Raw genomic sequence first — 15,670 nt, 5'->3', positions numbered from 1 at the left:
CTTACCCACACCCATCCTTAACAGTTGCTCTAAAGAAAAAGAAGAAGCAAGAATGCACAAGGCAGCGGAGGAGAACAAAACACATGATTAGCGTCAGCTGCCAACACGGCCCCCAACCAAAAGTGCTCCCCCCATAGCCACGGCCAGCCCGAGAGGGTGATGGCGGCTCTTGAATGGGGGCGGCGCCAAGAACGCCCTCCCCATGTGGGTCTCTCTCCCATTTCTCTCTCGCTGGCCAGTTACACCCGGAGCAAAAAATCATTGGAAATCACAGGAGTGGGGAAACTCACTCACACCCACAAAAAGAGAAGCATGGTCTGCATGCAAAATGCAGCACAATCCTATATATGTTCACTTGGAAGTAAGGCCTGCTATGCCCACTGGGGCTTACTCCCAGGAACATGTGAATAAGATCGCATCCTTGATGTAGCAGGAAAACAGCCATGACAATTTTGAGTCTGGTAGCCTTTTTGTAGGGGGAAAGCGCCCCACAGATGGCTATACTAGGGCAAGGCAGTGGGGTGGGGGCTGAGGGGAGGGGAGGGAAGCCCGGATGGCTGAGGGCAATTCTCCTCTGCCTAGTATGATCTCTCTTCTCTTCCAGGGCAGAATGGGCCAACAGAGAAGAGGGCTGTGCAATCCTGTCTTCATTACCAAGCTATGGGTTTGGAGCTTGCTGTCAAGAATCTGCCCTGCTTCCTTTTACAGCTGGTTTGGGGACGGGGCGGGGGGGGAGAAATAACACTTACCTTGCTCCTTTTTGAATTCATTCTCGCTCATGAAGACAGGAGCCATGAGCTCCCCCACCGGGGGCTGGATGGACACATAGAACTGGCGTGTGTGTGTGCTGGAAACAGAAAGAGACCGCGCAAGATGAGCTAACACAAAGGGAGACGCTTGGCTTCACCAAGAACAACAGGACAGTTCCTTAAGACCACTATAATCTATCCTGCAGCTATTATACCCTCGGCTAGTTATCTTACCTTTCCTACTCATAAAAAGGTAAAGGGACCTCTGACCATTAGGTCCAGTCGTGGCCAACTCTGGGGTTACAGCACTCATCTTGCTTTATTGGCCGAATGAGCTGGCGTACAGCTTCCGGGTCATGTGGCCAGCATGACTAAGTCGCTTCTGGCTAACCAGAGCAACGCACGGAAACGCCGTTTACCTTCCCGCCGGAGTGGTACCTATTTATCTACTTGCACTTTGACCTGCTTTTGAACTGCTAGGTTGGCAGGAGCAGGGACTGAGCAACGGAAGCTCACCCTGTTGCGGGGATTCGAATCGCCGACCTTCTGATCGGCAAGTCCTAGGCTCTGTGGTTTAACCCACAGCGCCACCCACGTCCCTTCCTACTCATAAGGATGGCCTTTAGGGCAAATGGGGCACTGGCCTACTAACCTCGGCCACCCCCCATCTGCCTGCCTTTTTACTTGCAACCAGTCCAACAGGTGTGCACTGCCTGTCAGCTCCTTCCTTAGTCTCAATGTTGCTCTTGTAGACCATGGCAGGGAAGAGGAGGGAGGGCAAAACTCAGAATTAACTGGCTTTGTCTGTCATTGGATTCTACCCAGTATTAGACCTATTCAGAGTAGACCCATTTAAAGTAATGGACACGTCTAAACTCGGCCCATTAATTCAAATGGGTCTACTCTGAGTTGGACTTTGTTGGGTGCAACCCACTCCAGTCTCAGCAGCCACCAGTTTCCACTGATATGGCCATGTTCCCCGTCTTCTGTCCTTGAATTGTCTTCCTCTGTCTTCCTGAAATTGTTTTAAAATCTTACTTTCAAACACTTGTATTTTGTTCCCCTATTTATCTTTTTTTAACTTCAAATTGCTCTTTTATTGCTCTGCATAGCAATCTCTAACTTAAACCAAAATGTTGTGTCTGTGGTCTCACACATCTATGCATTTTTGGTGGCAGCTCCTTAAATGTGGGACTCATTGCCTCTTTGTATTTGCATGAGTCAGTCTCCCTCCCACTCTATAAGAAGCAGATAACAGATACGTTATCTGTTTTTGCAGGCCTCTTTCTAATCTGCATATATATATATATATATATATATATATATATATTTCAAGAAAGTAAAACCAAAGCATATCACAGTGTCAGTTTGCATTTCTTGGTATGGAAAGTATTGATCTGATGTGTAGAAATCTTTCCTATTGGAAGTAATTCAAGAGGGTTCTGGAAGCTTCTCTGTGTGAAAGAAACTGGTGCAAGCTGGAAGTTTCTAGCTGAAACGTAAGTTTCTATTCTGCCTAGAGACAAGCTGCAGGTGCATGATGTTTAGGTTATTCCTTCAGAGAAGCTGAGTACAGCTGGCTTAAACTGGTTCTGTTAACTCTTTCTGTCAAGGTCATGCTGAACATAAAAGTAGGGCCAGAAGGAGCCAGGGTTTCATTTTCTATCTCTCTTTCCTTCTTGTGTGGTGTTCTGTATATAGTATGCTTAGTGTTAGGGTTTTAATCTTATTGTAAGTTATTTCAAGTTTAAGTTAAGTCTACTGCAACTGGAATTCTTATGGCCAGTGCCAATCCTGAATGTATTGAATTTGTGACCATTATACTCATTTGCCTTCAGTAGTAGTAAAGCTCTGCTGGATGAAGTATTAATTGCCTCTGGTCTATTTTTGGGGAATCTTGCAACGTGTTTAAGTTTTTACTCTGCTAACTATATGTTGGAATCTGCTCTGGATCAATATGAGTAGAATTCATGACATGCAGACCATTGACTAAGGTGACCTGCAGGGAGCTCTCTCATACACCCCCACCTGCTGCAAACAAACAAACAAGTAGAAGTATAAATATTATTATTATTTAGTAGCAGCAACATACGGCTTGTAGCACAGAAAGTAGTGAGGTAGCAAGGGCAAGGTAGATATGAAGCTAGCAGAGAGAATGGCAAAATATTGCTGTATATGGAGTTATTGTACTCTTGAGAGCAGAGCAGAGCTCCTGCTATTCCGTTATGGTGGAGATGCTTTGGTCTGCTCATTGCTGAGAACACAGCCATTGCTTTGCACAAAATGAAGGAGAAGAGGTACTCACCAGAGCTGGAAGCTGGCTGCCTGGGTCGAGTCACAAAAGTCTATGCCCATAGCAACACTGACTGTTTCACCAGGTGCCAAAGACTCTGCAAGCGCAGGAGAAAAGGACCCAAGTGAGATGTTAGGGTTGCCCCCATCTCGCCCCTTGCACCAGGAGGCTCCAAAGTACCTTAGGGTGGGTTCAACAACCTCTCCAGTTTCATTAAGCAATACATGTTGGACCTGCGACAAAAAGTCTGGGCACTCCATTCCAAACCCCATTTCCACCCGAATGTCAGTCAGTGCTTTCTATGGCTACTGAATGCACTGAGTCATCACTAGGCTGATTTTTGAGGATCAGCCCCCTAGTGGGTTTGGGGGGATAGGGTTGCACTTCTGAAAACTTCTGGTTTCCTGCAAGTCTGCAGATATTTCCCTCTGGTGCGACGGCACTCGGACCTGAACTTTAGAAACAGTGCCAATGTTGCTGTTCCAAATGGCCCAGAGGCTAGCATAAAAGGGAAATGGCCCACAGAAATGCCATTTACCTTCCCGCCGGAGTGGTACCTATTTATCTACTTGCACTTTGACGTGCTTTCGAACTGCTAGGTTGGCAGGAGCAGGGACTGAGCAACAGGAGCTCACCCCGTCGCGGGGATTCGAACCGCGACCTTCTGATCGGCAAGTCCTAGGCTCTGTGGTTTAGACCACAGAGCCACCCGCGTCCCTTCCCTGGAGAATAGGTAGGATATAAATGGAATAAAATATATAAATAAGTATCAGCTAGGCTTGCTAGGGGGTAGGTAACATTCTCAAACCCAACTGACTACCCCAGAAGGAGCCAGCAAAAAGCATGGCTGCCTGCTGAATCCCAAGCGCATGCATGTACCCATGCTCACATAGATCCTACCGATCTCCTTGAACTCCTGGACACGCATGCCTGAGAGTAGCTTGGGCTCATTCACACGGATGTTCTTCACCTCAGCAGCGGTGTTATTGGAGATCTGGATCTGCACAGCCACCATGCGGGAATCAGGGGTGAAAGGCTGTCGGCTGAAGTAATACTCGACAGACAGCCCCTCTCCTGTCATGCGATGCAGCAGCTCATACGTCTTCACAGCACCAAACACAGGACTGATCATCTGCAAAGCAGGAGAGGAAGGAAGGAAGAAATGGGGAGATTCAGGCAGGCTAAAGTGCAATGAGGAGAGGCGGGATGGAAGGAGGAAGCCCAGGAAGGAACAAGATGCGCCTTCCTAAATCCACTTAGGAAAGAAACAGGTATTTTAACAGCTTCTAATCTGGATGGAAAAGTCACCTTCCATACAAGAATGGGTTAATGATTTGCACTCCCTCTCCTTATCTGAAGTGGCACCATATCAACATAAGCACAATTAACAGAAATACAAGAAGCATTTGGTCAGCCTTTCTTGAAATTTATGCATCACAATTGGCCATCTAGTATATATTCCCCCTTTCCTACATTCTGTTTTTATTTTTTTGTTTGAATGCTACTTTCTTCTTTGTATAAATGTATAATAAAATGTACAGTGGTGCCTCGCAAGACGAAAAGAATCCGTTCCGCGAGTCTCTTCGTCTTGCGGGTTTTTTCGTCTTGCGAAGCAAGCCCATTAACGGTTTAGCGGATTAGCGCTACAGTATTAGCGGCTTAGCGGGCTTAGCGATCAGCTGTTAAGCGGCTTAAGGATCAGCTGATAAGCGGCTTAGCGATCAGCTGTTAAGCAGTTTAGCCGATCAGCTGATAAGCGGTTTAGCGGCTTGGGGAAAAGGGGGGGGAAAGGAAAAAAACCCCGCAGGAACTCGCAAGACATTTTCGTCTTGCGAAGCAAGCACATAGGAAATTCGTTTTGCGAAGCACCTCCAAAACAGAAAACCCTTTCGTCTAGCGGGTTTTCCGTCTTGCAAGGCATTCGTCTTGCGGGGCACCACTGTATAAAGTTAGAAATCAAAAGCTGGGAACATCCTGTGCAGTTCTTACTAGAAGGCAGCATGGCAGCTGCCAGAGCACAGCCCAGCCGTGGCCAGTCATGTGTCTTGCACAGGACCACAAGGAGCTGCCGTATACTGAGCCATATCATTGGCCCATCTAGTTCAGCATTTATCTACGCTAACTGGCAGTGGTTTCCCAGCCCAGAGACTTTCCTAGCCCAGTTGGGAGATGCCAAATATTGAACCCAGGTCCTTCTGTTTACAAAATGTGCACTCTTATTAGTGAGCTATAAAATTCCCATATAGTTTATACTAGCCACTTCAGATCTTGGACAGCACACCTTGGGAGACTTATTTTCCTGACAAAGACAACTAAGGAAATGTATCACAGGCCTCTAGCTTTCCCCAGCCACATAATTATCAGGTCCTGCACCCTAAAAGTCTCATTTAAGGTCCTATCAACAAAAAAGAACCATCGTGGAATAGGGCAGTATCCAACTAACTCATCCCATCAGTGCAAGGATTTCCACTTGCGCAACAGTGTCCCTCACTTTCCTCCCCTTATGTTCTCCCTACACACACTCCAAATCTGCTCCAAAGGGTTGGGAGGACACCTGGAAGATATTTAGAGGGTTGCTGGGAGTGGGGAAGGAGAGGGAGAGCTGCTGGAACATTCATGTAGCATTATGTTAGTGCTATGTCCCACTGAACTGTGATGCTCACTGGATGGCCTAGGGCCTAGGCCAATCACACGCTCTAGGCCAAATCTACCTCACAGGGTTGTTGTCAAACAGATGGAAGAAAGAATTGCGCATTCTGTGAGCTTCTTGGAGGAAAGAGAAGATCTAAAAAGGTAGACAGATAAACTGAGAGAGATATATAAATAAACTGAGATCACTTACAGCAGCCGCTAGAGAAGTGTCAGTCAGGGTGAGCCCCTCCAGGTCAGTCACTAGGCTGGTGGAAACTGCCGGGCTGGAGGCAACTGGCTGTGGGGGAGGGGGTGTGACTGTGGGGCAGAGAAGCAGGAAACAAAGGCGTTAATGAACTTCTAGATCCGGACCTTTCACAATTTGGGTTGGGAAGAGAGAATGGCAAGTCAACAAGACCTGCTCTATGGGGAAAAAATAAAAGCGCTTACGAGTCAGATGTGCATGCGCGTGCACACACACGGTATACAAAAATGTTTCTCCAGCACCATGGACAGATCACCTGCTCTATGGCAACCTGTAAAGCGGTCATTCCAAAACTTTGGCCGGGGCACAGAACATGAATTTAAGCATGGGTCCCTATGAGGCTCCAATATGCTGCTGTGTAACAGTTGCCTCTTGTGGGAGTCATAAAGCCACGGCAAAGGCTTGTAATATTGCAGGGTGCCCCCTGACCTCGGCTGACCAACACTCTGAGCTTTACAATGTATTGGAATGTATTGACCTTAATTGGAGTTGTGTTTCCTCTGGGCAGTGATGACCCTATATGGTGATGGGGGCAATAAAAGCCTTGACCGGATGAAGTAACGTGAGAGATTGGCAAACGGCCATGCGGCTGGAGAAAGAAAAAGGATAATAAAAAAGCTGCAGGAGGAGAGGGAAGTTCGAAAGGAGCTGCTCATACCATCCTGAAAATATTGCTGGCTCTCTGTGTCTTTATTTTATGCTAAACTGCGCCATTTGTAACGGCTGGCTCCGACAGCCTCTCTCTACCAGGAGTCGTTGAATGATCCAGTTGCAGACAGACCTGCTAAGCATAATTTGACCCCGGAAGGAATCGTCACCTGCTGCATCTCTGCAAGGACAGGTTTCCTCCCAGTGACAATGGACACAGAGTGAATTCGCAGCAGGTGACCTTCTTTGAAAACAATTATTCAGACCCATCTCAGATCAACACAGGAACTTGTTGCCTTATAGCAAGTCAGATCTTTGGTCCATCTAGCTCAGCTCCCTCTCCAAGGATTTCCAGGAAGAATGTTTCCAGCCCTAACCTACCTGGGGATGCTGAGGATTAAATCTGGGATCTTCTATCACCAGAGAACTACATCCCTTTCCCAAATTAGAGGAGGCATGCATGCATTTAATTTGTCTGCTTTTGCTCTTCTAAAAATAGTTATGATGACACTTCCCCCCCCAAAAAAATCAGGATCAGAGCTGCAGGTGTGTCGAGCCTGTCGCCCACACTGTGTCCTTGATGCAAACCTCTCCACTTCCCAGCTGCTATTTAACGCAGGATTTTTTGGTGTAAATAGCTAATCTGGGTTTCATCTTATTTGGTCTACAGGCTATGGACACCAAACACAGCATCAAGAGAGCCTCAGCAGTGAGGAAGACTAAATATACCTGCACACAAGTTGTACCTTTTAAAAGCAAAATATGACAAAACCCATGAATAAGCAGAAACAGAGTTTTCTAAAAATACGTTTTTGACTAAAAGCAAGATCCTTGGCTGCATTTTCTATAATCTTAGGATTTGAATCCACCATTAAAATGGAAATTATTTCCCCAAGTGTGGAAGGGGTCAACTGCAGTATCTGTCCTGAGCAATGTAAGGGGAAGGGGAAGGTTTTTGCTGGGACCATGGTATGATGGGAATAAGTTAAGCCCAGTGTTTCTCAAACTTGGGTACCTAGTTGTTTTTGGACTACAACTCCCATCATCCCTACCTAGCAGGACCAGTGGTCAGGGATGATGGGAGTTGTAGTCCAAAGACAGCTGGGGACCCAAGTTTGAGAAACACTGGGTTAAGCTCCTAAACATGCCCTGTGATTCTGACCATGAATGTTCATATATTTCATTGTTTACATACCACTTACACGGCAAAATGGCTTCTAAGAGGTTTACAACTATGAAATGAATGATTAAAATACTATTTAAAATACAGTATTTTAAATACTCAGTAACAAAAATAGTGCTAATTCTTGAAACCAGTGGCATCAGGTGAACTTTTAGGCCCCATCCACACTATACGTTGAAAGCAGTATCATTACGCTTTTAACAATCATGGCTTCCTCCAGAAAATCCTGAGAACTGTAATTTCTTAAGGGGGCTAAGAGTTTTTAGGAGACCCCCTATGCCCCTCACAGAGCTACAATTCCCAGTGTTTCCTGGGAAGGGGGAAACTGTTAAGGGGGCAACACTTACAGTCATCCAGGTCGAGCAAGGAAATCTCCTTTACCCCTTTCTTGGGGGCTTTTGGAGCAGGCTTGCTGCTGGGAGGCTGAAAGACAAGACAGAGGAAAAATTAGGAAAGCATTAACTTTGTGTTTTCTGCATTGGCACAGCCAGTCCTAAACCCAGTCAATTCTGCCAGGCACAGCATTCTTCATACTCATCCATGTCACTCGCCACTTGAAGCCAACATATTATATGCTACTAATAGCCAACTCTGATTCTTTGAGTGCCAGTCCTCATACAGCCAAAACAGCACCATCCAGGCACAAAAGGGGTGTTGGGAAACTGTGTATGTGCAGCTACTCACACAGAGTCAATTAAGGTTTGGCAGACAGCCAGAAGGTCATGTGAAGGAGTAAGTCTGCCTGGTGATAACAGAGACATGGAGACAACTCCCTGATTGGTCAAGCTCGCTCAAGGGAGTGATAATTAATGGCCTACTAACTGGAATGTGTTAGTTCGGTGTTCAGAGTTCTGTGTGTCAGTGTAGGAGTTGTGAGTCGTGTCAGAGAGAGCTAGCAAAAGATCTGTGTTCTGTTCCTGTAAATAGTCCACTGTATATAATAAACACCTAACTACAAGTTCCTGGTTCCTGCTTCATCTATCCTGTCTGCAGCCAAGTCGCCAGTTGCTTCCGTGGATTCTGCGTTTACTCTGCTAGGTCTGGCTAAGGTCCTGCAACTAGTCAGAAAGTTGTGAAACACCAAATAGGTTTTGCCAATAAGGGAGGCCTGAACAGGCTTGGGGGAACAAATCATCCTTAGAAAGGGGGAAGCCCATAAAATTGCCCAATGAGGACTGACCAAGCTTAGTGGCTGCACCAAAAAGACACCGGAGCTGGCAGATTTCATGACCCACGCCACTCACCGTCCTTTTCTTTTTCACTTCCTTCTCCAAGTGGGGTTCCTCTGCTTCAGAGCCAGACTCCGACTCCGACGAGCTGCTCTCGGATGGGCTGCCCTCCTCAGACGAGGATTCTGAGCCCCTTTTCATGGCCAGCACCTTTTTCTTGCTCCGCTCTTCCTCCTCCTCCTCCTCACTGGTGTTATTAGAAAGGAAAAAAACCAAGAAAATGGAGGCTTAAGCTGCATGCACTCCATATATTTAAAGAACATGAATCCTGGGATCTGCAGTTCACCCCTCACAGTGCCCTTAACCAACTAAGTCACATGCTTTAAGTCATGGAGGACCTTAAGAATCAAGTTTGATTCCCTCCCCCCCCTTTCTTTTTCCTTTCTCCTCCTGTGAAGAGGTTGCATCCTAATGTTTTAATGCTGTATTTTAACCTTTTTAAATTGTATTTTAATCAACTTGTCTTTATTATTGGTTGTTAGCCGCCCTGAGCCCAGTCTTGGCTGGGGAGGGCAGGGTATAAATAAAAAAATATTATTATTATTATTATTATTATTATTATTAAGTGTATGGCATGTGTGCAGCCTTTTTTTTTTTTTTTTAAAGCAATTTATTGGGTTTTACAATAAAAATAAACATAATAAACAATATAACATTTATCTTAACAAATTTTCACATTTTCTTTGGACTTCCTCACATCTCCCGCTCCCACTTTCATCGTTGTAACATTTTGTCAGCAATTTATCATCTTATTTAAATTCTTATATCCCTTCTATATTTCATAATCTTATAATTCTCGGAAGGAGCTAAATTTTCACAGTCTTACTTATTTTCTTAAAAACTTCTAAATTTAGTGGTGCTCAGTTATTTTAATCTAGCATCTTATTTAGCATTCACTCAAATTACAATACTTTTGTAAATAGTTCTTAAATTTCTTCCAGTCCTCCTCAATCCTCTCTTCTCCCAGGTCACGGATTCTGCCGGTCATTTCAGCCAGTTCCATGTAGTCTATCAGTTGTATCTGCCATTCTTCCAGTGTGGGTAAATCTTGAGTTTTCCAATGTTTGGCGAGAAGTATCCTTGCTGCTGTTGTTGCATACATAAAAAATGTCTGGTCCTTCTTTGCCACCCCTTGGCCGACAATACCCAAAAGGAAAGCCTCTGGTTTCTTAGTGAAGGTATATTTAAATACCTTTTTCAATTCATTATAAATCATTTCCCAGAACGCCTTCACTTTAGGGCAAGTCCACCAGAGGTGGAAGAACGTTCCCTCACACTCTCTACATTTCCAACACTTATTATCAGACAGGTGGTAAATTTTGGCAAGTTTGACTGGGGTCATATACCATCTATAAATCATTTTCATTACATTTTCTTTCAGAGTGTTACATGCAGTAAATTTCAATCCATTACTCCACAACCTCTCCCAGTCCTCAAACATGATATTATGCCCAATGTCCTGTGCCCACCTTATCATAGCCGATTTAACCATTTCATCTTGTGTATTCCATTTCAACAGCAAGTTATACATCCTTGAGAGTACCTTAATCTTTGGTTCTAGCAATTCTGTTTCCAATTTCGACTTCTCCACCTGGAACCCTAGTTTCTTATCATTTTTAAAAACTTCTTTAATCTGAGCGTAATGTAACCAATCTCGCACTTTGTCTTTCATTTTCTCCAAACTCTGCAATTTCCAATTGTCTCCATCCTTTTCTAGTATTTCCCAATATTTTGGCCATTTAGCCTCCATATTGGGTCTTTTTCGGGCCTTGGCTTCCAAAGGTGAAAGCCACCTTGGTGTTTTATTTTCCAGCAAGTCTTTATATTTTGTCCAGACATTAAACAATGATTTTCTGACAATATGGTTCTTAAAGGCCTTATTTGCTTTAACCTTGTCATACCATAAATATGCATGCCATCCAAAGGCATTGTTAAACCCTTCCAAATCTAACACATCAGTGTCTTCAAGAAGTAGCCAGTCTTTTAGCCAGCAAAACGCTGCGGCTTCATAATACAACTTTAAGTCTGGCAGGGCGAAGCCCCCTCTTTGTTTTGCATCGGTTAATATCTTAAACTTAATTCTGGGCTTTTTGCCCTGCCAGACAAACTTAGAAATGTCTCTCTGCCACTTCTGAAAGCACTCCGTTTTGTCCAAAACCTGAAGTGTTTGAAATAAAAACAACATCCTTGGCAATACATTCATCTTGATTGCAGCAATTCGGCCTAACAAAGAAAGTTTCAATTTTGACCAACTATCTAAGTCTCTCTTGATTTCTGTCCAGCATTTTTCATAATTGTCCTTAAATAGACTTAGATTTTTTACTGTTATGTTTACCCCTAGGTATTTTACTTTTTTAACCACATTAAGTTCCGTCTCATTCTGAAACCGTTCTGACTCTGTATCAGTCAAATTTTTCCCCAAAACCTTAGTTTTCTGTTTATTTAGTTTAAATCCAGCCACCCGACCAAAATCATTAATCAATTGTAATACTCTTTTCGTACTAGGCTCTGGCTTCTGCAAGGTCAAAACCAGGTCATCTGCGAAAGCTTTTAATTTATATTGTTTCTGACCGACCTGAATTCCTTCCACCAACCGATCCCCTCTAATCATGTTCAATAGCACTTCCAGAACCGAAATAAATAACAAAGGGGAAATAGGGCAACCTTGTCGTGTCCCTTTTTCAATTTTAAACTCTTCTGTAACCACATTATTAACTATCAGTTTAGCTTTCTGTTCTGAATATATCGCCTCAATCCCATTCTCAAAACCCCGTCCCACTCCCATCTCTTTTAAATTTCCCATCATAAATTTCCAGGAGATATTGTCAAAGGCCTTCTCCGCGTCTATAAAAATTAAAACTGCTTTTGTATTTATATCTGTTTGCAAAAGTTCCAAAATGTCAATAATGTTCCTTGTATTAGCAAACAGATGTCTACCTGGGAGAAAGCCGGCCTGGTCCTTGTGAATTACTTCATTTAAAACTTTTTTAAATCTATTTGCCAAAATGTCTGCAAATATTTTGTAATCCACATTTAAAAGAGAGATGGGACGGTAGTTCTTAAGTTGTGTCTTTTCAGCTTCCGACTTTGGTATTAATGTGATGAACGCTTCCTTCCACGACTCCGGTGCCCTCTTCCCCTCCATAATTTCATTGCTGACCTCCATCAAAGGTTGTATCAAATAGTCTTTTAATGTCTTATAGTACTTGGAGGTCAGCCCATCTGGTCCTGGGGATTTGCCAAGTTGCATGTTCTGAATGGCTTGTTCGATCTCCTGTCGTGTTATTTTAGAATTCAGGATTGTCCTGTTTTCTTGTGACAATTTAGATAGTCCGTTTTTTGCCAAAAATTGTTTAATCTCTACATCGTCTTGCGGCCCTTGGGTGTATAATTTTTTGAAGTATCTCTGGAAACACTTTCTGATATCCATTGGATTCTGGATGTTTTTTCCGTCAACCTCTAAGTTTGTAACAGTATTTAATCTTTGTCTTCTCTTCAACTGCCAAGCTAGCAGTTTTCCACATTTATTCGCCGACTCAAACGTTTTTTGTTTCATTAATTTAACCTTCCATTCAATTTCCTGATTTATCAATTTAGAATATTGTGTTTGATAAAGTTTAATTTCTCTCAGAGTTGGCTGTGACTTCGGATTCACTCTTAATTTCTTCTCTAATTCTTTTATTTTATCCAAGATCTTATCTTTTTTCTCACTTTGTATTCTTTTCTTTATTGCATTCTGTTGTATCAAGAATCCCCTCATTACAGCTTTGCTTGCGTCCCAGATTATTCTTTTTTCCACCATATTATTCATGTTTATCTCAAAGTAATCCTTCAAAACTTTTTGGGCCTTCTTGGTAATTTCCTGATCTCTAAACAAATTGTCATTCATCTTCCATCTAAAGGATCCAGTTGGTAATAGTATCATATCCATCTTTACTGCATTATGGTCGGAACAGGTCTTTGGGCAGATTTCCACTTTTCTGACCTTAGGTGCCAGGCCTCTAGAAATCCATATTTGGTCGATTCTTGTCCAGGTCAGTTGGACTTCAGAAAAGAATGTTCCCTCTCTTCCTAGTGGGTTCTTTGTCCTCCAGATGTCAATCAAATCCATATTGTCTGTCATTTCAAAAAAGGTTTTAGGTAGTCTGCCGTCTTTTGTGACATTTTGACTTTGTGACTTGTCCATGTTAGTTGATACGACCCCATTCATATCTCCCATCATTATGATGTTGTTGTAGTCCAGATAATCCAGCATTGTGTCCTGCAGCTTCTTGTAAAATTCCGATTTCCCTTCGTTAGGTGCATAGATTCCTAATATCAACAATTTCTCTCCTTGATGTTGTATCTCAATTGCCAAAATTCTTCCATGTTCATCTTTAAATAAGAATTTAGGTGACAGGCTCTCTTTCGCATATATCACCACGCCTCTCTTCTTAACTTTGTCCGACGATATAAATTCCTGGCCCAATCTTTTATTTATTAACACTTTTCTGTGGAGCCTTGTCACATGTGTTTCCTGTAGGCAAATAATGTCCAATTGTTCTTTTTTTAATATATGAAATATTTTCTTCCTTTTTTCCGGAATGTTACAACCATTAATATTCCAGCTCAACAGTTGCAGAGACATCCTGAATTATCTGGTTATTTTTCAAGGGGTGGTATCTTGTTCTCAGGATCTTCAGGTTCCACAGGTGCTGGTGTTGGTACTGGCGTTGCCTCAGGCCCAGAAGGTAGTTCAATTCCTTTTTGAAGGTCCTCTCCGTATGTAGACAGGAATTTGTCTCTCTCTTCCAGTGTTCTTACTTTAACCTTTCTCCCTCTAAAGGTAAAAGATATTCCTTGGGGAAATTCCCACCTGAATGGAATTGTGTTGCTCCTTAGTAGTTTAGCAAGTTCAGAATAGGCGGCTCTAAGATCCAGCAGTAGTCTTGGGATATCTTTATAGATTTCAATTCTTCTATCCAAAACCTCCAGTGACTTTACGAAATGTAGGCCCAAGATCTTATCCCTTTCCTCCTTTGATCTCAATGTTATCAAACAGTCTCTGGGCCTCTCCTTCTTTATGAATCTTCCAAGTCTGAAAGCTGACACGATTTTAAAGTCCTTTTCTTCCAAATTCCAGAACTTGGAGAATTCTTTGGTCAAAAACTCAGTTAGATGTCCTTCTTCTGCCTCTTGTAATGATCTAATCCTCAAGTTATTCTCACGATTTCGCAGTTCTATCATAGAAAGATAAATCTGATGTTCCCCAACTTGTTTAGTGAGTGGTCTTACCTCTTGCTCTAAATTTTCTAATTTTTGTCTGGTGTCCTCAGCCAATTTCCGATTTTCTGCTGAGGCCTCCGTTAACTGTCCAATTGCTTGTGCATTCTGTACCACTTGTGTAGTTAGTTTATTTAGACATTCTGTATTTTTGTCAATCTTTGCTGATTGCGCATCTACTTTCTTGTCCAAAGCTTCCAATTTTTCAAAAATTTTGTCTAGAACAGAAACAGATACTCCTGAGGCCATATCTTCCAATTGTAACTGCTCTGCTTCACCCTCTCCCTCTACTTCTGAGGGCAAAGTAGGTACAGATGATCTACGTGTCTGCGAGGCTGAGGTTAGAGTTGTTAAAGTTGTTTGTTTGGCTCTCCCTCTTTTTCTTGTGCCACTCATTCCAACGTTATCTGTCAGTCAAGGTCACACTGAGTTATTCCCATGGGAATGGAAAGGTCCAGAGCAAGCAAACAACAAGGGAATCGAAAGTAAAATGTGCATGTAAAGTCACTGTTTTAATCCAATCCTCTAGAGGGAGCTTAAAATGTCTTTCAGAGTCTAATTTAATGTCCAAGAACCTTCAAATACAAATGTTTAGCAGAGTTTATAAATGGTCACTTTGTTACAGACAGTGCTTATTTATCTCCAAAAAGAGTGTTTCAAATTTAAAAGGTCTCAATACCCTCAGATTGTTGCAAGTTCCAATATACAGTATCCAAGTCTGCAGTACTGACAGCTCCCTTAGTGCTCAGGCAGCTCCTGACTCTGGGTTTCACCTTCTAATTTGTAATCCAATAAAAGGAGGAAAGTCAAGTGCAAGTAATAATCCCAAATCTTTAGCTTAAAGTCTTTACTTTAAGATGCAAGTTCAATAGATGCTTAGATCTGTAAAGCTTAGAATCTCTTTCTTTCAGCCTCCACTCCTCCAGCTGATTGCTTTTTTTCAAGTTCAATGGCTGCGGAAGACGGACTTCCTGTTTCCACGTCTCTCCGCTTTCAGCCAAGTTCAAGCCAATTTAGATTTTTCCTTTAAAGTCTCTAATTTCAAGTGACTCAGTCTTTTACTCACAAGTTAGTTGCTTTTCGCCCGAATCCGTAATTTAGCAGGAAAAGGGATCAGCGCTCACCGGCAGCAGCAGCGCGGCTTCGCTCCACAGGCTGTGAAGCAGCTCTCAGCGCCGCAACCCCCCTCCACGCTCCGGAGCCCCTTACGGGGTTCCTTTAGCGCTTGGAGGGTCGCTCAAGGCGCCCACCGAGCCTCAAGACCCCAGGCTCTTGCTGCCTGGGGTTTTCCAAAATGGGTCTCCGCTTCGCCGTAGCGGACGACCCGTTGCCTGCGGAGCCTCCTCTCCCATTCAGAAGAGGACCGCCATTGCCGTTCGCGCCGCCCCCGGAAGACATGTGTGCAGCCTT

At 43.4% G+C, this 15,670-nt stretch overlaps 1 protein-coding gene across 6 annotated transcripts in view; it reads right to left on the bottom strand.

Annotated features, from left to right (window-relative positions):
- Window positions 1–15,670, bottom strand: part of AP3B2 (adaptor related protein complex 3 subunit beta 2) — an 86,019-nt gene that overhangs the window by 8,431 nt on the left and 61,918 nt on the right. For 4 of the 6 annotated variants that reach the window (XM_080980291.1, XM_080980292.1, XM_080980289.1 and 1 more), the window contains 7 exons: window positions 9,014–9,185; window positions 8,117–8,192; window positions 5,885–5,991; window positions 3,943–4,174; window positions 3,055–3,139; window positions 750–847; window positions 6–29 (listed from right to left, as the gene is read on the bottom strand). In XM_080980291.1, coding sequence (XP_080836417.1) covers window positions 6–29; window positions 750–847; window positions 3,055–3,139; window positions 3,943–4,174; window positions 5,885–5,991; window positions 8,117–8,192; window positions 9,014–9,185 — 794 coding nt within the window. Of the gene's footprint in view, window positions 1–5; window positions 30–744; window positions 848–3,054; window positions 3,140–3,931; window positions 4,175–5,884; window positions 5,992–8,116; window positions 8,193–9,013; window positions 9,186–15,670 lie in introns of those variants that run through there. The other 2 variants (XM_080980294.1, XM_080980293.1) reach the window with 2 other exon arrangements.

The sequence above is a fragment of the Podarcis pityusensis genome, assembly GCF_964106645.2.
Source record: "Podarcis pityusensis genome assembly, chromosome: 14".
Classification (NCBI taxonomy): Eukaryota; Metazoa; Chordata; class Lepidosauria; order Squamata; family Lacertidae; genus Podarcis; species Podarcis pityusensis.
The sequence above is the reverse complement of the archived record's forward strand: the minus strand, read 5'-3'. Positions and strand labels throughout refer to the sequence as shown.